General features: G+C 54.1%; 1 protein-coding gene across 8 annotated transcripts in view; it reads left to right on the forward strand.

The window, feature by feature from the left end:
- Positions 1-26256, forward strand: part of TACC2 (transforming acidic coiled-coil containing protein 2) — a 207658-nt gene that overhangs the window by 113640 nt on the left and 67762 nt on the right. Inside the window, exon 1 of one of the 8 annotated variants that reach the window (XM_029932724.1) lies at positions 11317-11669. The exons of 6 other annotated variants lie outside the window; for them this stretch is intronic. In XM_029932724.1, coding sequence (XP_029788584.1) covers positions 11602-11669 — 68 coding nt within the window. In that variant the 5' untranslated portion in view covers positions 11317-11601. Of the gene's footprint in view, positions 1-11316; positions 11670-26256 lie in introns of those variants that run through there. One more of the 8 variants, XM_029932725.1, reaches the window with a different exon arrangement.

Consider the following 26256-nt stretch of genomic DNA (forward strand, 5'->3'; position numbering starts at 1 on the left):
TGGAGGTCACAGGGGCGGGGGGGGGGGGGGGGCCAGTGGCCCTGGGGTCCAGGGGGGGGGGGATGGGGGCCGGAAGTGGGCCGGTGGCTGGGGGCCCGAGGGGCTCCGAGTCTGTCTTTGTGGCCTTCCTTCCCTCCCTTCTTTTTTTTTTTTTTTTTTTATCCTTCCCTCCCTCCCTCCTTCCTTCCCTCCCTCCTTCCTTCCCTCCATCCGTGTTTGTAGCACTTCTGTCCTGTGCCGGACTCGCAGGCTGCGGCTGGGAACACTGCAGTGACCCCGCAGTCATGGGCCACACTTCTGAGGGGACTCAGAAGGGACAGTGATTCCTGGGCTGGGCTGTGATTCCAGGCGGGGGCTCCCAGGACGAGGTCCCCAGGACCTTGGGTTCGGCACCAGGGCCTCCTCGCCGTGCAGCCCGTGGCTGTGATTTCCCCCCGTCCTTCCCGCCAGCGTGCCGTCCCAGCGCTTTACGTCCTGGCTGTGACGCAGGGGCCGGCCGGCTCCTTGGGGATGGCTTGCCCACTTTGTGCCCCGAATAAGTGCCTCTTCTCCTGACTTTAAAAACCCATCTCTGAGCAGCCTTGCCTGGTGGCTTTGCAAACCATAGGATTTGGTGGCCTTTCTCAGGTTTAGAAAAACGGGTCTCCCCTCCCTCCCCATTTTTGTCTCCATTTTAAAGATGGGAAAACTGCAGCCCAATGAGGTCAGGACCTTGCCTGACGTCACAGGCTCTGAGAGCAAAGCTGTGGTGCGAACCGAACCGTTTGGGTTGGGTGTCTCAGCAGATGCCTCCTCCAGGAAGCCTGCCAGCTTCTAACTCCTCCTCCTGAATGAAGAGCTCCGGGCTTGGTGGCCCTGGGATACTGTGAGAGTCAGTGAGTTGGGGACACTGAGTCCTCCTCAGGACAGAGTGACTTGGCGCTGTTCCATGAAACAGCCCAGCCGCAGCTGACATGTATTGAGCGCTTGCTGAATGCCTGGCATTGCTGTACGAAGAACGTTTTGTATGTTATTTCATTTGAACCTTGCAGTGTCCATGTCGGTGGGAAGGTCCTATTGACTTTTATTGCACAAATGCGGAAACTGAGGATCAGAGGGGTTCGGTAACTTCCTCAAGTCAGTTTAAGGATTCAGGTAAATGAGACATTGCCTCTATTATCCATTAATCTTTCTGAATTAGGTGAGTGAGGAAGAGAGTTTAATTCAAACCTCATTCCTGGGCGCTGAGCCTTCCCCTCCCCGTCAAAATTACACACACAAAAAGCAAGACTTTGTGTGTCAATGGGGGGTGGTGTTGAGGTGGGGGGAGGGGGCATGGCTCTGGGCTTTGCGTGTGACAGCCATGGGAAGACCTAGGATCATTTCCATGATTCTCCGTAAGCTCTGGCTTCAGTTGGAAAGAATTTCGGTTTTGGCCTCTCTCCTCTGTGACCCTAATTATAGGTCTGTCCACCCGGATCCCCACCCGTCCCTATGTCCACACAGTGGTCCAGAGGCTCCATGTGCCCGGCTCTGGGCTAAGTATTGGGCATTCTGACTGGGCATTCCCAGGGGCATATGGGAGGTGTGGCCTCGGCCCTCCAGGAGCCCACCCTGTGCAAACTTGTTTTCTAAGGAGACACTGGATGCCAGCATGCTGGCGGGTGCCTACCTGGGGATGAAGGGGTCAGAGTGGGCCCCTCTAGAGACAGCTGCTGACCTCCCAGAAGCAAAGGAGCCACTGGTGTGGGGGACCAGATGCATGTTTCCAGGCCTGGTGATCACTGCACAGTGGAAACGGTCATGCAAAGCTGGAACCTGCGTCTCTTTCTGGATTAATAACTTAGAGAGATGCACAGGGCGTCTGGGTGGCTCAGTCGGTTGGGTGGCCGACTTTGGCTCAGATCATGATTCGTGAGTTCGATCCCCGCATCAGGCTCTGTGCTGACAGCTTGGAGCCTGGAGCCTGCTTTGGGTTCTGTGTCTCCCTTTCTCTCTGACCCTCCCCTGCTCTTGCTCTGTCTCTTTGTCTTTCAAAAATAAATAAATATTAAAAAATTAAAATAACAATAACTTAGAGAGCTGCAAAATCTGGTAAATTCACCAGGCGCTTACTCTGCATCACAACCGAGGAAGGACCAAACTCTGAAAGCGACTAGGGCCCCAGCGGTGCCTCTCACGGGCTTCCTAAAGTCAGCGGGATGAGCAGGAACTGGGTCAGGCTGTTGTCATGGAAGGATTGCCTTCACGTGGACAAGTGCGTTCCTGAAAATCTGAGTATTTCGGGCAAATAACCCCTTATCTTCAGACACAGTTCCAGGCTAATTGCATCCAGTGACGACTAGACAGGGTGCAGAGGGAATCAGACAGGCGTGATGGGAAGAGGGAAATATTTTTAGGACTTGGTAACGCACGCGCAAACACACACACACACTCTGTACACACACACACACTCCTCTCTCTCTATCTCTCTCTCTCTCTCTCTCTCTCCCTCTCCCTCTCTCTCTCTCTCTCTCTCTCTCTCTCTCTCTCTCTCTCTCTCATTCGCTCTCTCCTCAGCCGTTATGCTAATTATGTGATCAGTAGGTGCTCACGATGCTATTTCTGGCCCCGCCGCTCTGGAATCTGTTCTGTCACGGAGCCTTGAGTCAGCAGTTCTGGGCTCCGGCGCCTGGCTCTCGCCGCACGGCTCACAATGGGGGTGGCCCCACGTCAGGCTCTGTGTCACTGCTGCTTAGGACTGGATGGAGGGTCATGCTCCCCAGACCAGCTGCCCTGTGGCCTGCTAGGGACGCCACGGGGACCTGCTCTGCTCACGGTGGGGGAAGGAGCAAGACCCTTGGAGCTTCTGACTGCGCCTGTTTGTGTTTTCATCTTGGAAGCACTTGCCTCCTGCCCAGCCTCTTGGGAGCCACGGGTGGGAGTTCTCAACCTCTTCTTCCCTCCTGGCAGCTGGGAGACCCCATCTCCATTTACAATGGAATGTTTTCATTAAAAAAATTTTTTTTAATATTTATTTCTTATGGAGACAGAGAAATAGAGCATGAGTGGGAGAGGGGCAGAGAGAGAGGGAGACACAGAACCTGAAGCAGGTTCCAGACCCCGAACTGTCAGCACGGAGCCTGACACGGGGCTCGAACTCATGGACTGCAAGATCATGACCTGAGCTGAAGTCGGATGCTTCACTGACTGAGCCACCCAGGCACCCCCAGGATGTTTTTCTTAAAAGGCCTCTTTTCCCTGGTAGTAAGTAGCCTCTAAAACCAGGAAGTGTAAACTCCAAAAGAACTCACTGGATTAATGCATCAACATGCAAAGCAAATACAGTATTTAGTCTCTCTCAACAGGCACTGAAAAGTGCTTGTGGAATTTTCTGTTCTTGGAAAATATTTCCCCAAGAAGAAAGACGGGTGACCTGGTGATGCACTTGATCAGAAACGCAGGCAGCTAGCTCTGGTCTGGGCAAGTCTCGCTGTTTCTCTCTTCCCAGGTCTCCGTGAAACTTGACTTTATTTCTAAGTACGGGCTTGCATTTCGTAGGTCAGAGTTTTATTTGGCCCAGTGTCTACTTTGTGCCACCCTGTTTTTTATATAGTTTATTTTTGAGACAGAGACAGAGCACAAGTGGGGGCGGGCTGAGAGAGAGAGGGATTCACAGAATCTGAAGACAGGCTACAGGCTCTGAGCTGTCAGTACAGAACCTGATGCGGGGCTTAAACCCATGAACCACGAGATCATGACCTGAGCCAAAGTCGGACATTTAACCAACTGAGCCACCCAGGCGCCCTGGTGATCTTTTTTTTTTTTTTTATTTAAAAACTTTTTAAATTCGTTTTTGAGAGCAACAAAGCACAAGCAGGGGAGGGGAAGAAAGAGAAGGAGACATAAAATCCGAAGCAGGCTCCAGGCTCTGAACTGTCAGCACAGAGCCCTGTGGGCTCGAACCCAGGAAACATGAGTTCACGACCTGAGCCTGAAGTCAGATGTTCAACCAACTGAGCCATCCGGGCGCCCTGTGTTTTTGCCTACGATCTTAAACCGGTAGTTTTAGGGACAATCTGGATTATCTAAAGACAACTGTCACCTGAGAAAGGCCACATAAAATGAATCTACTTAATAAGTCAAAGGTTTATGGGAATAGCGTGCGAAAAGGTTTAATTGAGAGTTTGCCTTGAAAAAAAACGAGAAATTATGAAAGTGGTTTATTTTATATTTAACAAGGTGCAGGCTTTACTGATAGCCGTATGTTACTATTTAGAATGAACAGCGTTCTGCCTCTATTATTCAGACAGGTTTCCAGGGCCGTGTTTTCCTCGCCTCCCATCGGAGTCTCGCGGGGCACGCAGAGACCCTGCTCTGTAAATACGCAGGGGCTTAAACGGTTTTCTGAAGGGCTTCTCTCAGCTCCCTGATCTTGACATCGCCTCCTGGAAGCCATCTTCCTCTTCACCTTCCTGAGTGTCTCTTCTTCAGTTGTTCACGGAATGCCGTTTGTCCCCGGGCGGCCATTGCGCACTTCCGCAGAATCAGGTTCAGTGACTTCACGATGTCCTGCGTGTTCTGCTAAGTGAACGGCTCCCTTCGCAGTTGGTGGCATCGCGTCTGCCCCGACAGTCACTGAGTGACGAGCTGGGAGGGCTCCCTTCCCTCTCCGAGGGAGGACTGAGGCTCCAAGTCGTTGCTTCCTTGCTGAAGCTCCTCCTAACGCCGACCTTGGCTTCCCCTTCTCGAACCGTGTTGCTGGGACAACATGGATGGTGGAGCCCCTCTCCGAGGCCTGGGGCAACTTGAAATACATCCCCTGCGAACTTCTTGGCTCTCTGGTTTTAACAGTTGCTGGGGGCGGGGGTGGGGGCGCAGCTGTGCTTTGCTTGTGGAAGCAGCCTTTGGAATTGAATGTTGCCTTGGTGGAAGGCTATTGTTGAAGGCGTGGGCCACCCTATTCGCGGGAATTACGGGAATTCTGTAACTGATCATGATCGTTTCCCTTCTTGCTTTGGCTGTTGGGAGACTTAGGGCCAGACTTGTAGCTTACTCCAACAAGGGCTTCTGGAACAACCTCATTCCCTGTGGCTTTCACACACCTTTGCTACCTGAGTTTCTTCTTCCTCCCTCCTCCCTTTTTCTCTCTTTCTTGAGTATGGGGAGCAGGGGAGGGGCGGAGGGAGGGAGGGAATCCCAAGCAGGCCCTGCGCTGCCTGCCAGCACAGAGCACTATGTGGGGCTCAAACCCCCGAACTGTTGAGTTCATGACCTGAGCGGAAACCGAGAGGTGGACGCGTAACCCACTGAGCTGCCCAGGCGCCCCTCTTTTTTGTTCTCTTGAACTGGAAGCTTAAATCCCTTTTAAAATTAGGTAGGGTAGAGGCACCTGGGCAGCTCAGTAGGTTAAGCCTCTGACTCTTGACTTGGGCTCAGGGCATGATCTCGCTGATTGTTGAGTTCGAGTCCTGCATCTGGCCGGCTTGTGCTAACGGTCGGAGACTGCTTGGGATCTTCTCTCTCTCTCCCTCTCTGTTCCTTCCTGCTTGTGTTCTCGTTCTCTCTCCCTCTCTCTCCCTCTCTCTCCCTCTCTCTCTCTCTCTCTCTCTCTCTCTCTCTCTCTCTCTCTCTCTCTCTCTCTCTCTCTCTCAAAATAAATAAACTTAAAAAAATTAAAAAGTAGGGAGGGTGTGTTTTCTAAAAAGGTCTTCTCAGGATGGTCTCCTACAACCTCCATCTCAAAATTACTGAATGAATTTGATAAAGACAGACATTGAGGCTCTTCTTTTGTCTTCTTGGATGTGCGGTGTTTGTGTTACCGACTTTTTGCCAATAACAAGCTTTTCATGGCCCCAGAGTTTCCCCATCAGCCTGCCTTCCTTCTTGTAGGAATCGAAGATTAACATTGTAACCTGCATTCTCCACTTAGAAATAAAAGTGAGTCCCCTCTCTCTTTACTGATTTCTAGCACATTTTGGGTTGCCTCTTTGGGTATAACCAGAAAACCTCAGCCTCCATTTTCTATCATGACAGAATTGAGAGAATTTTCCCCAAGAAGAGTAGTCTTTGGAGCTGTCTTTGTTTGAAAGGAACTCTGGAAGGTCTCACGTAGATATGGTGAAGATGGCGAGGAAGACATCTAGATCCGCCCTTTCCAAGAAGAAAGCAAGAGAACTTTCTGGAAGGGATGGGATTTTGCCTGAGCTTGCGCTTTAGCCCAAGAACACCACTCAGGCCTCCGAGGGTGAGCATGTGGGGTCGACTGTTGGAGTCTAAACGGTCAGTAGAGAGAACCCATCCGTCTTTCTCTGTTCATCAGACGACTGAAGACCTCTGCCAGGGTCTTCGCCCACGCCCTCTGAGGTGCCACACCGCATGTGTTTACGGCGCCTGGCTGTGCGTAGGGCATGCTGTGTGGCTGGTGAGCAGAGTGCCAGGGCAGACACACGGACGCAGTGGGTGGGACAAGGATGCGCCAAGGCTCCCACCTGCCAGCCGTCCAGAGAAGTGTGAAGGTCGCCGGGAATGACCCTCCCAGGAGCTGGCCCAGGGCTGGGGCTTGATACCTGGGAGGCACTGAGCGGGCGGGGAAGGTGAAGAGGGCACCTGCCTTCTTGGTAGCGAGGTCACAGGGAGGACGCCGGCCCTGCTCAAGTACAGGGTAGAGGGAGTCACAGGATCAAGGCCAGGATATGGAATTGGGACTTTGTCCCGAAGTCAGCTTTTGTGGCAAGGTTGTGTGACCTCCAAGCTGTGACTCCAACGCCCGGGGACGAGGATCGCAGACCTGTAAGACCCGGTGGGGAATGTGCCGGCAACGCGCCACTCATGTCCACGCCTGTCCTGTGTGCTGGCCGATCTGCTGGTCTCAGGCTCACGTTCACGTGTGGTCACTGAACTCAGGCCACACATGAGGGCTGAAATGGAACAGCTCCCAGCAACTGGAACCTTAGGGGGGATGGCAGTGAGCACAGAGTCATGCAACATGGGTTGGACTTCGGGGGCCTCAGATGGAGGAGCTGGTAACGGACAGAGCTGGCACCTGTCTACGGCTCCCTAAAGAGAAGGGTCACGAGGTCTGGGGCAGCCTGCCACCCTGCAGTCCCCCCACGGTGTGCTGGGTGGTGGTGAAGGCCTGCGGCCTGAAGTAACAGGACCTGGGCCTTCTCCATCCGTGTTTACATTCTTCACGCTCTCCAGGTGGAATTTTCTGAGATCTGACCTACTTTTCTTTAGCGTGTGCACTTGGACTAATTAGCAGTGCAGGGGGCCACCGGTCCTGTTTGGAGAGCATCGTTGCTATAGCAACTGGAAGCTTCTCCAAGCTGCAGGCGGACAGAGCGGCTCAAGTTCGTTTCTCCTGTGGTATCAGAGGTGCTTCAACTTGCTCGCCCATCATGACTGGCTCAGTCCCTTGGAGCTCAGTGGGATTTAAAAGTCTCCACCCCATAGTTTAGCTCTCCGGTACAGGGATTTATTTGGCAGGCGTGCTGATCTTTCTGGTATGTGTAAAGTGGCGTGATAGACTTGCCTTAGCCAGCGTTTATAGGCCAGGTACATGGCAAGGGTGGTAATGTGTTGAATTGCTAACTGTTTTAGAAATCATGGGTGCATCCCTTGATTTATCCAGGTTTCTAGTGTGTCTTGGGGACATCAGTAGGAGGGTTGGCAGTGGGGCCTGTCTACATGGGCTTAGCCCACCCTCAGGGTCCTGGAATATGCATGTGATGGTCCACAGGCCCCAGCAGGGGCTGGCTGAGTTCGGGGTATCATTGCAGTCACCGTTGGGAGCGTCAGGGATCCCTGGCGGGGACATGCTCCGCATGGTGCAGGGTAAAGCCTGGAGAACCAGCTGGGAACGAAGAGATGGGAAGGAAGGCAGCCCCTCCCGGAAGAAAGGTCAGGAGTAAGCAGAGGGGAACTGTGCATGGCGTCTGTAGCCTCCACTGGAGAGCCTGGCCTGAGGGGGTGCTCAGTGCAGGTGTGGACCGCTGAGGGCATGGGTGCTTGGAGTGCTAACTGCTTGCATTTCAGTAATTCCAGATGGAATTTGTGCTTTCTCACTGTACGAACCCATGGTTTAATCTTTGCGGTATGACTGACTTGGGGTGGGACGGGGTGAGGGAGGCAGGAGGGGGGCGTTGTGGGGGGGGTGTCTGTGTTCGCAGCTCTTGTGATAAGCCACGACCTGGGTCTCTAGGGTGTTTACGCTGAGTCAGGTGGCTCTGAACTGCTGCTGTTTGGAGTTTCCTTGGTCTGGCCTGAATGGTTTGTCTATCTTTTTGTGTTCTCTTAAAGTTTACTTATTTGTTTGTTTTGAGAGAGACAGAGAGAGCATGCGGGAGGGGCGGAGAGAGAGAATCCTGAGTAGGTTCTGCACTGCCTGCACAGAGCCTGACGTGGGGCTTGAACTCACGAACTGTGAAACCATGACCTGAACTGAAATCAAGAGTCGGGCGCTTAACCGACTGAGCTACCCAAGTGCCCCATGTCTTCACTCTCTGTTAGCTATTCTTGGTGCCGTCAGTGTATGTTAAAGCCACTTGTCTTGGTCATCTTGGGCTGCTGGACCGGAAACACGTATTGCTCACAGTTCTGGAGGCTGGCAGGATGCCAGCATGGCCGGGTTCTCAGGGAGAGCCGTCTTCCGGTCCACAGAGGGCAGCCTTTTACTGTGTCCTCACGGGGCAGGGATGGAGAAGGAGAGACAGAGGGAGAGAGGAGAGCGCGAGTGCCTGACCTTGGGGCGCACCTGCCGCCCACAGCTGGCCCTTGTCCTCTGGAATGGCTCTCCCTCCCCTGCTTTTTTAGTTTTACATTTTCTGTCAGCTGAGTTACTAGAGAACTAAATTTGCTTAATTGTGTCCCAACTGAGCATCAACAGGCCCCAGATGAGGGTGAGAGGCCCTTCTGTGGGCGCACTACACAGACTTGTAATGCGTGGATCTCCGTAGCGTCGACCTCACCGGTGCCCGCGCTGTATTTGTTTTTCCCCTGGTTTTTGGCGGCGGTTTTGGCATCACCGAGTCGGTAGCAGCCTACTAAGTGACGTGTCACTGCGTCATAACATTTGAGTTGTTGGGATGCTACATAAAAGCATCTCATTTTATTGTCTCCTTATTCCCTTAAGGGCACTCACTTAGGGAAAGATGCTTCTCATCAAGAAGGAAAGAAAATTAACACTACTTGGCACCAGTTAAGGGCCTGGTCCTGGGACCCTATGTATGTAGTATTACATTATTTTATATATATATATGGTCCTGGGTGTGTGTGTGTGTGTGTGTGTGTGTATACATATATGTATACACACACATATGTATATAATTATATATATATAATTTTCTTTAATTTTCCAATACCTTGCAAAGTCGATGCTTTCTCTCTTCTACCAACTCAAGAAGCAGAGACTCAGGATGGCTGAGGGGTTGGCACCAGGCTATACCACAGATGAAAGAGAAGTCGGGATTTGAATTCTGGTTTCATTGCAAAGGCCTCTCCTGTTATTGGCACAAATGAGAGTGAGGACCTTTGGATGGTTCTGTGCTTCCATCTGTCATGAACCAAAAACCTGATGAGTTCTGACTGCGGTTCTGCATTTTCGTAGTGCCCCGAAGGCCATGCCCTTGGTGCCCAGGGAGGGGGTTGCTTTCCCCAAAATCTTAGGTATAGGTTAGTGCTTACGAAATCTTTAGCTCCAAGCAGTAAGTAAGGCTGCTTGAACTCACGAGTGTACACAGGGCCCCAGAGATCTGCTTTCTGACAGGAAATAAACCCTCAGGATGCCAGAGGCGAACAACCTGCGGATCTTCACCCCTAGATGACACCCTGTGCCGACAGGGAGTGATGGCTGCCCAGCACGTACTTTTCCAGAACAACCTGCTTCTGGCCATCTGCACAGTGACCCTGCCCGCAAGACTGACACAGTCATTAGCTGTCCTCATTGAAACGCAAAAGTAAACCTTCTCCATGTTTCCTAGAAATTTCATCTCGTTGTGCCCTGGGAGACAGTCTTGGTTCTCTGGCGTTTTGTTTGACACTAATCCTAACCAGGCTCAGAAGAAAGCCAGCCGGCCATGAAGTCTAGAACTATCCTTCGTCATGAGTGGCAACCTCAAAATTCCCCAGCCAAACATCCTTGCCACGGTTTTCAGAAAACACTCAGTGTGTTGGAGGAAATTTCTAAATGCTTTGAGCAGTTCTGTGTTCGTTTTCTTTTTCTTTTGGCCACAGTTTAGATGCATTTTAAGCTGACTGTGCCACGGGATGAGACATGCCGGGAAAGTGTACAAAGGTGTTCGGTTTACCATCAGGGGGTCGCTTTAATTCAGTTGCCAGTCTGCGTGTGGAGCACACAGTGCCGTTTCACTGAAAGCTGGGCCAGGGGCAAATGGTCAGGCTCCCAGGAGTGCCCGAACCTTCCAACCGTGAGAGATGGAACCCTTCTTTAGCAGCTTTTTGGGGAGAAGGCTCCAGAGCCCAAGCCTTGAGCCTTTCTGAGCTAGCAGGAGCCCAGCAGGGGATCTGGCTAGCTGGGCATTGTTGCTCTAGCCAGGGCATGGGGGTGATGGGGCAGGCTGTCTTTTCCCAGGACACCCTGTGGCTCTCGGGGCCAGACAAGGCCTCTCCGCTTGCCTGGTGTCTGTTAGGAGCACCTGCTCAGAGCTTCTCTGTGGGGAACTCACCTGGTGGCCAAAGGTGGGGGTTGCAGACCTGGGAGCAGGCCACGGGCTTCTTTCTCTTCACCTTGCCCACCACCAATTGTGTGAGCAAATGGGAGGAGGGACGGGTTTGCTGTGAGCAGGGAGCCAGGCCCTGGAATCTTCCTCCTACAAGTCTCATCCAGCTCTGGTCCGGCCACCAGCCTGCAGGAGGCAGCAGGGGACAGTTGGAAACCGCACACATCTTGCCCATTCCCCCCTCCCCGGCAGCCTGTCTACCTGCCCTCCCTCCCTCCAGGCCCACACTGGGGCGGGCAAGTCCATTCCCTTCCTTCTGGAGGGAAGAGGCGGGGGAGAGAACACCCCCACTTCTCCCTGTGGTCAGCTCCGCGGAGACCACCATGCCCCTCCCTCCTGGGGGCCCCAGGCTCCCCAACCCGCAGTGCATTTGCATTTCAAAGCCACACAATGAGGGCGGGCGAGGAGAGGCAGGGGGAGGCAGGGGGGAGGCGGCGGCGTGGATGCGGAGGGAGGGTCTTCCCTCTCCCTCCGCCGACCCCGTTTCCGGAGCCTGCGCCGGAGCTTTGTGAAGATGCTGGCGAAGGGGCCCGCTCGGCGATGATGACATCACCGTGTCACACACCGACACTGGGCTGCCGAGGGGGTTTAGGAGCAGTTCCACTCGGACCACACCAGCGCTCACGCTCACACTCGCGCGCCCCGGGCCGAGCCGCGCGCGCTCCGGCCACACTCGCGCACACTCTTAGGCGCGTGCCGGCCACACTCGCGCGCACACTTCCGCGGCGCTCGCTCCCCGGGCTCCGGCTCGGGCCCTAAGCCGCAGCTCTCCGCCGCCGCCACGGATGCCAGCAGCTGCTCCCATCTGCAGTGCAGCAGCCCCGGCCACCGGCTGGAGGAATCGCGCCAGGACGCTGGCCCCGCTCGTGGCTAGTCTGCTCGCCAGGGCCAGGGCGCAGCGAGGATGGGAGGGTCGCAGTCCCTGCAGCCAGTCCCAGCCAGTGACCCGAACCTGGAGGCTTCCGAGGCAATGTAAGTGCTCCGCGGGGCCGCCTGGAGCCCCCTCCTCCCTGGGGGGAGGAGGAGAGGCTGCCTGGGCTTTGTTAGTGTCGCTGTCTAGGTGCCCGTGCAGCCCGGAGCCCGGGCTGGCCCAGCGTTCTCGGCAGCCTTGCATGGCTCTGCCTCTGGTGGCTGCTCCTTTTAGCATTTGGTGCTCCCTCTAGAACGAGCATCCGGCAGCCCCAGGATACTGCCCCTGCCTGCCCCCCTCTGCCCCTGCAGAAATGACCCTCGGCCCTTCAATTTCAGTTATTCAGCCACCCAGTGCATGTTCCGGGGCTCCTGTCATGAGCATCTTAACTCTGCACCCCCAGCACAGTGGTATTTCCTGCAGCGGAACAGCCGGGCATCAACAAGGGCCTCTTGGGAAGAACCTTGAGTGTGGCAGCTTGGTGCCCATGGAGACAGACCAGTTTAGGGGCAGCCAGTTGTGTGGCCGGGCAGATAGTGTGGACTGTGGCTGGTAGACATTCAGTCCTGTTAGCTGAAGCACCCGTATACTCACTCTGGTGGGCACCGTGAGGACCAGGCTGCTTGCTATTATTCGTGAAGCCAGAAGAAGTCTTGTCATCTGCCCATTGGTCGGGGCAGGGCTTGACTGCATTGATTCAGGAATTGGTCTTTTCTCCGAGCCACGGAGCTGCTGTGCTCAGAAGTGGCTTTATCCTGGAATCCTTAGCATTGCCATTTGTGTATGGTCGTATCCATTTCCTCCCGTGGCATGTCTGGAGGATGGGGCTTATTGAGTAGACCTGGCTGCTGGGGCATAGGTCAGCAGGTCAGGCTGGTGTCCAGGGTGGGCCGCCACATCCCAGCCTTACCTGCTCTGCTTTCCCCAAAGATGTGTTTCAGGAGAGAGTATTTTCTGGACTTCTGGGGGTGGGTAAGGGATCGCTTCCCCAGAGCCATTGATGTGTAGATTAAAGGTGAGCGGGGATTGGTCTGTGCGTTGTAGTAGGGACTGGGTGCCATGTGGGGCTTCCTCACTGGTCCCCACGCCTGGGCTTCAATGGGAAGCTGGCTCGGCGCGGTGATGTAATGCTAGGCTGAGCCTCATGGTTTTCTAAGGCTCCGTCTCTTTAGCAGCGAGCCACACTTAGGCACAGGTGTGCCTCCTCCTTGGAGCCTGGGAAAGCGTCGTCTTCCAACAGGAGGCATGTCAAGCTGCAGACTCTGTTTTTCAAATGCCATGAGCCTTGTACTATGCCTACCCTGCTTTTTGTCCCTGTGCAGTATTGTTAGATGCTTGGAAATACATGTCACCGTGAAAGACTCCAGCCTAGGCAGAGAAGAACGATTTCATCCTATTTTTTTCAAAAAGTCTTTAAATTGGAGATCGGTTCCCCAGTGCTAATCACTAGCTAGCTGGTATCAGGACTCAGGCCTGGCAAAGAGCTTGAGAGGCTTGGAAAAGACAATGTGACCGCGTGTTTGGGAAAATACGGGCCTCAGCCATTGGAAATTCAGCTCGCCAGTCCCCAACATCCCCGCCCTCTTTCCCCCCAGTATTCTGTTGGCTGGGGGCTGAGTTTGGGGAGATTCTGTTAGGCAGGGGTTGCCTTTAAGATAAAGCCCCTAAGGTTCTGCCCTGTGGGGAGGGTGGCGGTTCAGTAAGACTCCAGGCTGATCGGCCACATTGTGCTGAAATCTGCTTATCAGTATCGCATGGTTCAGTTGTCCCTTGCGCCAGCCTGAGGCGTCTCGCCCTGAAACTGCTACTTCTGCAGGGTCTCTAAATAGAGATCTTCTGGGTATGTGTACTCATTCACAGATGCCACCCTCCTCCACCCCCTAACCTGTTTTTGTTTCTAAAAACGAAGAGGGGGCATCGTGGGGGCTGGTACCATTCCCACCAGCTATTCTTCTCTAACCCCCCCCCCCCATCTCTGCTGTCTGAATAACAAGGGCCTCTTTGGCCTCCTCCGAGTTACTCGTTTCCAGTCTAGATGTTTTAAAATAAATGTATTAAGAGAGCGCCCCGTTTTGGTAGAGGCACAAGCCTTCCACAATAGTGTGTATTTCCACGCACCTCAAAACGCACGCGTGTGACAGTCTTGCTACACAAGACAGTGCAGCACGTGGTCCGTGGTGAGGAGGCTGCTCCTGATGTGGGGCTGCCGGGGTGGAGATGGTCTCAGGGGTGGACTCTTGCCCGTGGACCGTCTGTGATGATTGGAATCTAGAGTCACCGTTTCTCCCGTTTCCTCTGCTGGAAGACAGGCCTGAGTTGGGCCCATGTGGATGAGCGAGACCAAAAGACAGAGGGAGGCAGGATGATTTGGAAATGCCTGCAGGAATTTTTTTTAGCTTCAGGATTTCTTTTCTTCTGATGTGTACGGGGGTGGGGGGTGGGGGGCAGTGCTTGGGGCAGATTTTGTAACCCTGGCCAGTAGCTTCACTTTCTACAGAGTGCAGTAGGATACGAGGGTGGGGGAGGGTGGGGGTGGGGTGGGTAAGACCCAGAGTCCTGAGTCTCCCACTTGGCTGGTAGAAGTTTAAATGCTGATAGGGACAGGAAGGCACAGGGTTGGGGGCTGGGAGTTGGCGCAGGGGGGTGACTGGGGGGTCATTGACCCTTACCCTGGCTTCTCTCAGGGTGGTCCCCAAACTGCTGCATCAGCTTCTCCTAGGGGCTTGTTTAACAAATGCACAGCCTCAGGCCCCTCCCCAGGCTGCGCGAGTCAGACTCTCCTTTGGAACCAGAGATTTGTAAAAATGCCCCGGGGAGTAGCAGACAGCAAAGTTTGAGAAGCCCTGAACTAGCTAAGTCTCTCCATCCGGGTCCTGGAGGAACTCTGGCTGCAGCTTCCCTGCGTGGGAAGGAAGTTTAGTAGCCACCTGAGCCTCTGTGTGCAAACAGGACAGGGGTGTCCAGAGAGGAGAAATCTGTTGCCGAGAACACTCCCCAACCAGCGCTCCATGCTGGGAAGTGCAGGGAAAGGACAGGAAGTGCTAGAATAAGTGTGGTCTTGGCTATTGATCAGACTAGCTGTTCCTGCCTGTGCCTTCCTTCCGAAGCAGCCCCTTAAGGCTCTGCTTCTGCGGAATGAAGCCGCATGAAGTCCTTTATCTCATGTTTAATTGGAGCCCCAGCCCAGCCCACCCCCGCTGTTCTGGGGGCTGTTCTGGGGGCTCCGGATGAGCTAGCGGAACCCATGCTCCCGTAGATCAAAGTGGAAAGGCCAGGCTGGGCGGTGAAGCGAGAAGCAGGTGGCCCTGGTGGTTGGTGGTGGGGGGAAGGGCAGGTTAAGGCAGGTGGCAGATTCACAATGGATGTTTTCCGCTCCCACTGTAGCATTTGCCTGGAGGAGAGACCTGGATTGGGAGCACATGGGAGGGGGGGTGACTTGGGAGAGTTGATGGGTTTGGGTCGAGATTTGACAAGCAGGTGGGACAAGACTGGTAGTTGAGAGAGTGGCTGAGACCAGAGAGAAATCGTGGGCGCCCCTCACCAGTGGGGGGGGGGGGGCCTCTGCACACATCTGTGTCACTGCTGAGAAAGCAGCAGATACTTGGTCCCCTCCACTCTCCTGTGGCTCCTGACCCTCTCGTTCGGTCGGAGGGAGCTGGTGGGAGGGTGCTGTGACTCTGGTTCTCACCCCAGGCCAGGTACCACGTCATAAAGCCTCAGAAGACAAGGGGCGCCTGGGAGGCTCAGTCGGTTGGGTCCGACTTTGGCTCAGGTCATGATCTCACGGTTTGTGGGTTTGAGCCCCGCATCAGGCTCTGTGCTGACAGCTCAGAGCCTGGAGCCTGCTTCAGATTCTCTGTCTCCTTCTCTCTCTCTGCCCCTCCCCTGCTTGCGCTCTGTCTCTCAAAATAAAATAAATATAATTTAAAAAAATCTTTTAAAGACTCAGAAGACAAAAGCACCGGCCCATGGCAAAACTGGGTACACCGTGTACCCCAAAATTGCCGGCATTTCAGTAGCTCAGAAGGGCTGCCGGAGCCACTGGTAGGCATCTACCTTATTTCAGGTCTCACTGGATCGCTTTCAAAGCCTTGTTTCTTGAGGCGACTGTTGGCTAAGTCACTACCTCACACGACAGCATCCCTGATGTGGGATGCTGCAGACCGCTTCTTGGTTCCAGGAAGCGGACTTCACTTTGCATAGTATCGTTGGACAGAATTAGTGGAGTTCTGTGCGCCCCTAAAATGGAATAAAGCCCAAAGCTAGCTGGACAGCAGGAGGCGCCTGTGTCCTGAGGGGCCACTGGGGTGCTACTTGGTTCAGGTTGCTGTGACAAAAATACCACGGGTTGGGGGCGCTGAAGCAACAGACATTTCTCTCCAGATGCCTCTGCAGCTGCAAGTGCCACATCAGGTGCTGACAGGGGTGGTGTCTGGTGAGGACCCACTTCCAGGGTTAGGGATGGTTGTCTCCATGCATCCCTGGCCATAGAGAGAAAGCAGGGATCTGATCCTTCTGTGGTGAGGGAGAGGGAAGAGGAGGGGGAAGGTATTATGGGGGTGGGAGGGGAGAGAGAGAGATCTATGTCTTCATTTTTCATTCGACTTTATTTATCTTTTTTACATTTATTTATTTTTGAGAAACCGAGAGAGAGCATGAACAGGGGAGGGGCAGAGAGAGAAAGAGGCACAGAATCTGAAGCAGGCTCCAGGCTCTGAGCTAGCTGTCAGCATAGAGACGGATGTGGGCCTCAAACTCACAAACCGTGAGATCATGACCTGAGGTGAAGTTGGATGCTCAATCCACTGAACCTCCAGGTGTCCCTGTATCTTTTTTTTTTTAAGTTCATTTATTTTGAGAGAGAAAGCACACACAAGTGGGTCAGCGCAGAGAAAGAGAGGGAGAGAGAATCCCCAAGCAGGCTCCACACTGTCAGTGCAGAGCCGGATGCAGGGCTCAAACTCACAAACCATAAGATCACAACCTGAGGTGAAATCAGGAGTCAGACGCTTAACCAGCTGAGCCACCCAGATGCCCTTGTGTCTTCTTTTAAGGGCACTGATCCCCATTCACGGGGCTCCACCCTCATGACCCAGTTACTTCCCAAAGGCCCCACCTCCTGATGCCAGCACACTGGGGGTTAGAGTTTCAACCTACACATTTTGGAGGGACACAAACATTGAGGCAGAAGCAAGTGCTTTTCCTCTGTTGTCATTCCTAGGTATCCCCAGCATGGCCCCTGTGGCCCTTTACTGCTTTCTCTGTGTGTGGGACTTTTAGGTTTTCGTGAAGATGAGCTGAAGGCAGGAACATTCAGAGGCCTCCATGTAGCCAGGGGTCCAGGTCCCATCCCTTTCTGCTGGGGCACTAGGATGGAGCGCCCACTCATTCTAGGGTGAGCAGCCAGGACTGGCATGTTTATGGAGTGAGTATGGGTAAGTGTTGCATCTGGGGTGGTGGAGTTGAGGGCACTCTCTCCCCATAGACCGTCTGCCTCCAGCCCCCTGGGTCTTTCCGCCGTCTATGGCCTGTTTCTGTGGCTGTATCTTTGGTTGCCTAAGACCTACCTGAGCCTGAAATATGATTGGCTGTTCTTGCCAGATGGATTGCCTGAGCCGGGGCAGGTCCCTGGGTAAGCAGAGGATGTCGAATAATTCCATCCTTTCCCCTTAAGATTAAGGGGAAAACCAGTTGTTCACGGACTAGGGTTTGTGTTTCAGATTGGACCGGAGTCTGGGGCAGGGGGACCCGTTGGCCACAGAGAGGTGGTTTAGTCAGAACTGCTCATACACGCCCGTCCTGCATTAGCAGTGGCTCTGATGGCGCTGATTGTGTTTACATTTACGGATTCGCTTTGAGCCGTTGTTTCTGGAGAGCAGGTGTGTGCTGTTTCCATCGCCAAACACGGAAACACATCTGGATGCTGTAGTGTCAAAACCAAGAGTGCAAAGTTCTGCGGCCCTGCTGAGTAGGCTAGATTTAGCAGAAACTTTTGTGTGCTGGGTGTTTTTCATTAGAGAAGTAGAACGTCCATTCATCCTAAGAGACAGGCCCTTCCACCCTCATTTTACAGGTGAGGAGACCGAGGCCTCTGAAGGGCTTAGACCAAGGACTCAGCAAACATTTTCGGTCAAGGGCTGGGTAGTAAGTATTTTAGACTTTGCAGGCCAGATGGTCTTTGTTGCACGAACTCAGCTCTGCCGTTCAAGTGTGAAGGCAGTCATAGGCAATTAGTAAAGCCGGCGTTCCAGTAAAGCTTTATTTACAAAAACAGGGCAGCGGGCTGCCGACCCCTGGCCACACAGCTGGTCAGTACAGCACTGGGATCCAAGCCCCCCACCTTCACGACTGTTGAGGAGCCCAGGGGTCCTCACGCCTTGGGCCTGGGCCACCGCTTCGTCTCTCGGTGCTGCCTGCAAGCTGTCTCGTGGACTCAGTGCTGATACCCTGCCCCTTTCTCTGAGCCCCACGCCTGCCCAGGTGCTCACTTCGCATCCCTCAGCTTTCTGACGGAGGGCCCAGGCGTAATGTGTCCAAAACTGAACCGAGGGCCCTCCTTCTCTCAAGCACAAAAAAACCTGTCTACATACCAACTCCCCACCAGCCCAGCTACCCCTGTCAGCATGTGGCACCCCAGCCAGCAAGCTGCACCACCCAGAAACCTGGTAGTGAAGTCTGGTTTCCTCTTCCTTAAATAGACCAATCAGGGCCCTTCCCCGTGTCTGCTTCCCGCTGCTTTCTGTCTGAAGTCCCACCTTCCCTGTGGGGGCCTGCGGGTCTGGCCTCCCTCCTCCCCTTGCCGGCTGTCCTCTGGCCACACTGGTCACCTGTCAGAGCTGTGAACATGCAGTCCTCAAGTGCGCAGAGCCTTTGCACATGCTCTGGGTTGTCCAGAAAGCATTCCGCGCCATGCTGGCCTGGCGGATGCCATCTCCAGCTTCAAATCTTGACCGCTTTTCCTGCCGTGACTCTCCAGTGCTGTCCAGTAGAACCTTCTGGGATGGTGGAAGGTTCTGTAATCTGCACCACCCAGTGTGATAGCCACCTAGCCCTTGTCACTATTTGAGCACTTGAAATCTGGACAGTAGGTCCAAGAAATTGAATTTTATTTTGTTTTAAATCTATGTTTTAAGCTTATTTATTTATTTGGGGGAGGAGTGGCAGAGAAAGGGAGAGAAAGAGAGAGAACCAAACCGGCTCCATGCTATTAGCACAGAGCTCGATGTGGGGCCTGATCTCACGAACTGTGAGGCCATTGCCTGAGCTGAAATCAGGAGTTGGATAATTAACCAGCTGAGCCACCCAGGCACGCCCCAGGAAACTGAATATTATTTATTATTAATTTTTTTAATGTTTATTTTTGAGACAGGGGAGAGGGAGAGACAGAGACAGACAGACAGACAGACAGCATCAGCAGGAGGGCAGAGAGGGGGGCGGAGATACAAAAGCAGGCTCCAGGCTCTGAGCTGTCAGCATAGAGCCCGACGTGGGGCTCGAACTCACAAGCTGTGAAATCATGATTTGAGCCAAAGTCAGATGCTCAACTGACTGAGCCACCCAGGGGCCTCAAGAAATTGAATTTTAAATTTTAATTAAAATAGTCACGCATGGCAAGAGGCAATTCTATTGAACACTGTAGCTTCTATATCATTCTCTTGTATGAGTTCTTCATAATACTCTGCAAACTATATAGTTATTGATTTGTCTCTTGTTTTTATTTAAAAACATTTTTTAACATTTATTTATTTTTGAGAAAGAGAGAGACAGAGCATGAGTGGGGGAGGGGCAGAGAGAGAGGGAGACACAGAATTCGAAGCAGGCTCCAGGCTCCGAGCTGTCAGCACAGAACCCGACGTGGGGCTCGAACCCATGAACCGTGAGATCGTGACCTGAGCTGTAACGAAGAGTTGGACACTTAACAGACTGAGGCACCCACGTGCCTGTAATTGGTCTCTTTGAACTGTTGCCATCAGAATGGAAGCAGCCTGAGAGCCGTGTATTTGTTATGCTTGTCCCTGTTTGTAGCACAGTGCTGAGCGCATAGTACGGACTCAGCAAATAGCTTGTTGAATGAATAAATGCATGAAGAAATGGGTCTTACTGGCGGAAACAATCCTAGGGACTTGGAGAGGCAGGGAGAGGCTTGGCTCCATGTGGGGTGTTAAGGTTCTGCGGGCCCCACGTGTGCACCGGAGCCACTGTCAGGCACGGCTGCTCCTTACTCTGCCCCAATGCTCCTGCCTGGGCATCCCGGGAAGATGCATGCAGGCTGCAGCTGATGGCAGGTCGGAGCGTCGAGGCCCTGGCGTCTCCCCTTGCCTCCGCCTGTATGGTTGGCTCTTCTTAGAGGACCTTGCCCTCTGCCCCGCCTGTCTCCTGGCCATGGCCTGGCAGGAGCCTCCTGCCTGCCTTCATCTCCTGCCACCTGAGGACGCTGCTCCTTGGCTGGGGGTTGGGGCGGCTGCTGGCTGCCACCGAGGCTTGTAAGGAGGCTGGGGCCTGGGGAGGACGGCAGCGCGTCACCTTTGCTTCTGCGTTCTTCGCCCTTGCAAAGGAGAGCAGCCACGGCCAGGAAGGCCCGTCCCCAGCCCTTCTGCTGGGCGGTGAAGGGCCTGCGGGGACAGTGGGCTTCTCTGCACGCTGCTTTGCACCTGCCTGTGCTCCTTGTTCAGAACGGTTGTTCCTCTGCTTTGTCCTTAAATGGAAGCAGCAGCAGCCTCTTCCTCTGGGCAGAGCTGGGGGTAGGGAGGGGCAGGGCTGGGGCTGTTGGTAGGGGTAGGGGTGGGGTGGAGGTTGGGAGTAGGGGTGGGGGTGGGGGTAGAAGTGGGGGCAGGGATGGAGGCTGTGAGTAGCAGCAGAGGCAGGGGTGGGGGCTGGGGGTAGGGGCTGCAGGTAGGGGTGGGGGTTCCAGGTAAGGGTAGGGGTGGGGGCAGAGGTGGGGCTGGGGCTGGGAGTGGGGGCAGGGGTGGGGCGCCCCCACCCTCAATTTGCTCTGTGTCCTTGTGCAGCCGAGCTGATGACTCCTGCCAACTGTTCGGTCCAGTTTGCTGTCGGCATCCTGGCGTCACTTACTCCAGCGTGTTTGTGCAGACCCAGAGTCTGAGAACTTTCGAGCTGGAATGTCAGGGTCTGAGAAGTCACAGGGGGCTTATTCTTAACGGAACCTTGTCTCAAATCCTGCAAGCACATCATTTGTGAAACAGTGCTCTGGCCTTTCCTGCTGGGTTGTTTTTTACACACGCCAGGAAAGGGCAGAGAGAGAGAGAGATAGAGTCGGTCCCTGACTCGGGGCTCAACCTCCCAAACCCTAGATCATGACCTGAGTCGAAGTCAGATGCTGAACCAGCCGAGCCACCCAAGCACCCCTAAAAAATACATTTTTAGATAAACTGTGTCGTTTGATGCGCATAGGCCGGTGCTTTCTCCCAGGACAGGGTTGTAGCTTAGATGGCAAATTCTCCCTCCTTTAAGGAACGAGTGGATAGTTTCTTTGGGGATAAACGTGATGGACCGTCAGCCTTCCCCTGAGTCTTAGCTTGTCTTTGCTCTAAACTGTCATTGTTTTTTCTCTGACTCCTTCCATCTCAGGGATGTCCTGAAGAGCAGTTTCCAAGAACGGTGGCTGCATTTGTCCAGGTTGAGGCTTGACACCCGTTCAAGCCAGGACTGTTCTGGTCGGGGCTGGGGGAGGGCTGTGTCGTGGGAGAGAATGTCGCCGTGAGGCTTGGCGCCCTGTGTGTGGCGGCTCGCCGGGTGCCCCGTGGCTGTCCTGTGCTAGCGCCGTCTTTCATGGGGGCCAGGTCTGGTCTCCGGGCCTTCAGGAGCAGTCTGATAAAGGGGCACCAGCTCCTGAGACTGACCCCTCTTTGCTGTTCATCGGGGCCCCAGGGGAAGTTGCTGCTGCTTGCTGTTGTACTCCGTGTGCTCCCTGGGTATTTTCCAGGAAGAAGGATGAAGAGGCATGACCTTGGGGAAAACATCTGTGCACTTGTAGGTCATGTGTGGAGTTTCCTGGACCAGCCTCATGCTGAGGAGGGTCCCAGGACTGCGTTCATTTCCCTGAATGCTCGAGGGGAGAAAGAGTGGCCCCAGGTCACTGACGGGCAGGGCTGTGGGGAAGAGGCCGTCACAGCATCGGTGTCCAAGGGACTCTGCTCTTGGGAAAGGAGGTGGGGGTTGGAGTGCCGAGTGTGTGTGAGGCAGCGGGGCGGGAGCGTGGTGCTAGCCGTGGCGCCTGTGGCACTGCGGCCTCAGCCTAGTGGGCATCGAGTTGTGGTTCCTGCAAAACCAGTGACTGGCACAGTGTGTAAACCTGAACAGAAAGACCAGGAGCCCAGGGTCTGAGGGGCTATCCTGGGGCAGAGGTGCACCCAGAATGTTCCCTTCTCAGAAGGGCTTTGTGGACTTAGCCAGGCGCCGTTGGTTGAAGGCACAAAAACAAACCATCAGAGTAACTTGAAGATGAGAGAACGTACGTCTCATGACGGACAGGTAGGATTCTTCCCGCGGTAATGATCAGGATGGCTTTGGAAAAAAGGACCCTTCTCCCCGACAAACACAAACTGGGAAAAACCCCCGGAATAACCTAGAGCAAGAGTTGGTGGCCTCTAGAATCACTTTCTTTGATGTGCAACAGGAGACCTATTTCTGGGGCTGGCAGGCCTCCCCCTCTGGCCTGAGGCTTCCGCTGCAGGGGGAGCTGCTGGCCACGGCTCCGGGACTGTCTGCACGGACCTGGGGCCACGTTTGAGAGGTGAGGAGGCTGGGGAGCCCCGGGGTGCTGGGCTGGCCTCTGAGCTGGACTTGTACCGCTCAGCTTGGGTCTCCTGCCCTCGCTGGGGTGTCATGGGAGGCGGGCCTGCTCCGGGGACAACGCTTAGGTGTTTTGACACCTGTAGTGAATATCTTTAGTTACCAGGCTGGAGATGAGTGACCTGAAGCCGAGGGAAGGAGGGGGCTGGGGGAGAGCAGTCACACCTGGCTGGAAGCTTCCACAGGGTTCTCCCAGGAGTTTTGCGTTTGGTTGATCTGATGCTTTACAGAAGTGGGGTCCGTGGGAAAGGGCTCCAGGTGAGAAAGGACAAGACGTAGTTTGGTGGGAGGTGCTGCCTATGAGGATGAGGGAAAGGACTTTAGAAGTGGACAGATGTTTGTTCCTGATGCTTATCATGTCCAGTTGTTCTAGTAACAGATGAGGGAAGAGCATGTTGGAGCCAACCCCTCTCTGGGGGGTAGCTCTTAGCACCCAGCCTGACTACACGGTCCTGGGGCTGCCCCCAGACTCCAGAGCCACCGCGAGGTCGAGCCAAGGCCCTGTGGTCACCAGCCTTCTGCTCCCATGCACAGGACGGTGGGCGGGGCTGAGCAGAGGCTGGAGCCAGCAGTGTTTTTCTGGCCTCTTTCGCCCTCCCTCATGTAGGCCCCGAGCCCTGGCCCTTCACGTGACCTCAGTGGCTGAGAGGAGGGTTCTGTCTCCTTCCTGGAAGACTGTGTGACCGCGGGTCCATGTCTGCCACCAGCATATTTTACATGCAGCAGAGAGCTGGGTGCCGTTGGACTAACAGGGGTGCCTGATGAACTGAACTACTGCTCCCGAGAAAAAGTGGGGGGAGTATTTCAGGTCACCACTAGCCAGCCCAGCTCCACTAGTGGACCATGGCCCTGGCTCGGTGCAGAGCTGGCCTAGTTTCCTGGGCACGTGGCATTGCCTGCTCACATGGTGCACTTGGAGCCTCAGTTTTGACATCTGCGAAATGGGGCCGATAGCCCATCCCCCCTCTGTTGATTTCTGCGGATAAAAAAGAGGGTGTGTGCTCGTGTCGGGGCCTCTGGAGAAGAAGTGACAAATGAAATGTTTAAGTCCTGTGCTTGTGGCTTTTCGTTTTAGTTTTTTTAATACAGCATCGTTCCTAGTGAAGTCGGGTGAAGAGACCCTGAAATGTTGCTACTTTGTGCCAAAGGATGCATTAGTGTCACTCTTCAAGGAAACCCCTTGGTGCCTGTGAAGTGGGGAAGGTGCCAAACCTCAGAGACCAGCCTGCTCCGATGGGCTTTCTCAAATACTGCTCTTTCCACCCTGTGTGTTCTTTCCTGGCTTTACACTGTGCACTTCCCAATTTAGGCTCAACATATATATCATACTAATATTATGTTATTATATTATGTCATATTCTATTGTGTCATATTATATCACCCTGGGGTACACTATATTGTGTTACATTCGTAATCTCCTGAATGTTGTTTTTCTCCAATCTCTCCAAAAGAAGCCACCCCTTCTAAAACTCAGGGTGTATATTCCTGGCATGATGTGTGGAAAGGAACCGGGGGTAAAGGCGTGGTTGGGGACAGGCTACCCTAGAGACGGTATAAATTGCCCCACTCCAGGGGCCCTGGGAAGTACTTCCCTCGTACTCAGAAGTCATAGTTCATTGGTAAAAATAGATTGGATGAAATTGGACCAGTCAGGTTGTAATATTAGAAAAGACCACAGAGGCAGAGTGATGGCTGCGTCCTTCGGAGCTCGCAGTCTGCGGGGGTGTTGTGCCCCCCAAACATGCACGTGAGGATTGTAGGCACTGGGGTGGACACGTCAATCTTCAGTGGGGATAAAATCATGGGGGGCTGCATGGAGGAGGGGACACTGCTGCTGAGCCTTTCTGAGCAGGTGTCTTCTGGGCAGGAAGGAGCAGCAAGAGAAAGCACAGAGGAGCTGGACTGGCCTGGAGGACAGTGGAGGGCAGGGTGTGGGGTTTGGCTGGAGTTCACAGAGCAAGAACAGGAGGCGGGACCAGAGGACAAGGCCAGGGGCGGAGCCTCGGGAGGCCCCACGAGTGGCGCTAAGGAATCTGGACAGCCTTTGAAGGAGTTAAGAGGGGAGTCACGTGACCAGATTTGGGCTTCAAGGAGAAAAGGCGAGAACAGCGCACCTTTGTTTCTTTATCTTGCTCTGTGTCACACGAGGGACTAGAATTCTGAGTTTCAGATTTGGGCGGCCTCGCTCTGGGTCCTTCTTCATAGAATTAAGAGCCTGCCTTCTTCTTCAGGATTGTCTGGACGCTGGCTTTCCTGAAATTCTCCCCTGAGGCCCTTCCAAGTTAATAAAGAATTCCCAAGGCTTGCCCACCCGGGGCTTGTGTGGAAGAGACAGAGCTGTTCCTTGGGGACAAGAGGACACATGCCCAGTGCCCGAAATTCTTCTAAGTGGAATGTAACAGTGTCATTTGACTTGCATCTCATTGTACGCGCAGACAGAAATAGTTTTGTTTGTTTGTTTGTGTTTTCGCCACTTTCCTGAAAAATGTAGGGCCTCCTAGGCCGCCATGCAGATTAGAGCTGCTGACAGGGCGGGTCTGACCCTAGGAGGCCGGAATGTGTGCCGGTTAGGTGGGGCCGATTTGCTGACAAGGAAGGCAGCAGGAACCTAAGAATTTTGTTTTTTACATTTTATTATTATATTTTTAATGTTTATTTTTGAGGGAAAGAGAGCATGAGTGGGGGAGGGGCAGAGAGAGAGAGGGAGACACAGAATCCGAAGCAGGCTTCAGGCTCCGAGCTATCAGCACAGAGCCGGACGCGGGGCTCAAACTTGTGAACTGTGACATCGTGACCTGAGCCAAATTTGGAACCTTAACCAAACTGAGCCACACAGGCACCTTTGCGTACGTGTGTGTGTGTGTGTGTGTGTGTGTGTGTGTGTGTGTGTTTATTTTTGAGAGTGGGGGGAGGGGCAGAGAGAGATGGAGACAGAGGATCCGAAGTGGGGTCTGCACTGTCAGCACAGAGCCTGATGCGGGGCTTGAACTCATGAACTGTGAGATCATGACCTGAGCAGAAGTTGGAATCTCAACGGACTGAGCCACACAGGCGCCCCAGGAACTGAAGGATTTCAGAAGGAACAGCATGTGGGGAGGCTGGAAGGGAGAGAAAGCCAGCTCTAGGAGGGAGAGGCAGCTCTCGGAGGTGATGAAGGGGCTGTGCGCAGGACCTCTCCCAAACTGGAAAGGGATGGGAGGCTCCCAGGTGAGGTTTTCCACGCAGAGAGGACCGTGAAACGGGGAAGGGCTAAGGCCCAGGCCTGGCGGGCTGTGCCCAAGCTGTGACCAAGCCAGAGGTGTCACTCTGCTGCAGGAAGAGGGGGTTTGGGGGGCGGTGTGGAGCTGGGGGTGTCCAGGTGCCAGGTTCCCGCGGGAGCTCCAGACCCTGACCGCACACTTGGAATTCTCCGAGGAGATGAAGGAGCAGCATCTCAGGCTTTGAGAAGCCCCCAAGCCCCGAGTTTCCCTGGGGTACACACGGCAGGAAGCAGTCTGCATTTTCTCGTCTGGGACCTGGAAAGTTGATGCTCGGCGGTAGGAGGGGTGGGCTTACCCTGGACGTCCGCGGGTGAGCACCCCCTACCTGCCGAGAGTGCCGCGTCTGTGCCCACGGAGTCCCTTGCTCTGAGTGACACAGATTCTCTGTCTTTCTCCTTCCTTCTCTTTCTGAGGCACTGCTTCCATATCCCGGGGTGAAAATTGGTGTCTAAAGGAAGAAATCGAGGATTTGTGGGGCCTCCGTCTTAAAATAGCGCCGAGGGAGTGGCTGGTTATTTTTCTGTATCTGAGTATTTTTGCTTTGGCAGAAATGCCGGTTTTCCATCACTGGTGTCTT

This window comes from Suricata suricatta, chromosome 2 (genome assembly GCF_006229205.1).
Source record: "Suricata suricatta isolate VVHF042 chromosome 2, meerkat_22Aug2017_6uvM2_HiC, whole genome shotgun sequence".
Lineage (NCBI taxonomy): Eukaryota > Metazoa > Chordata > Mammalia > Carnivora > Herpestidae > Suricata > Suricata suricatta.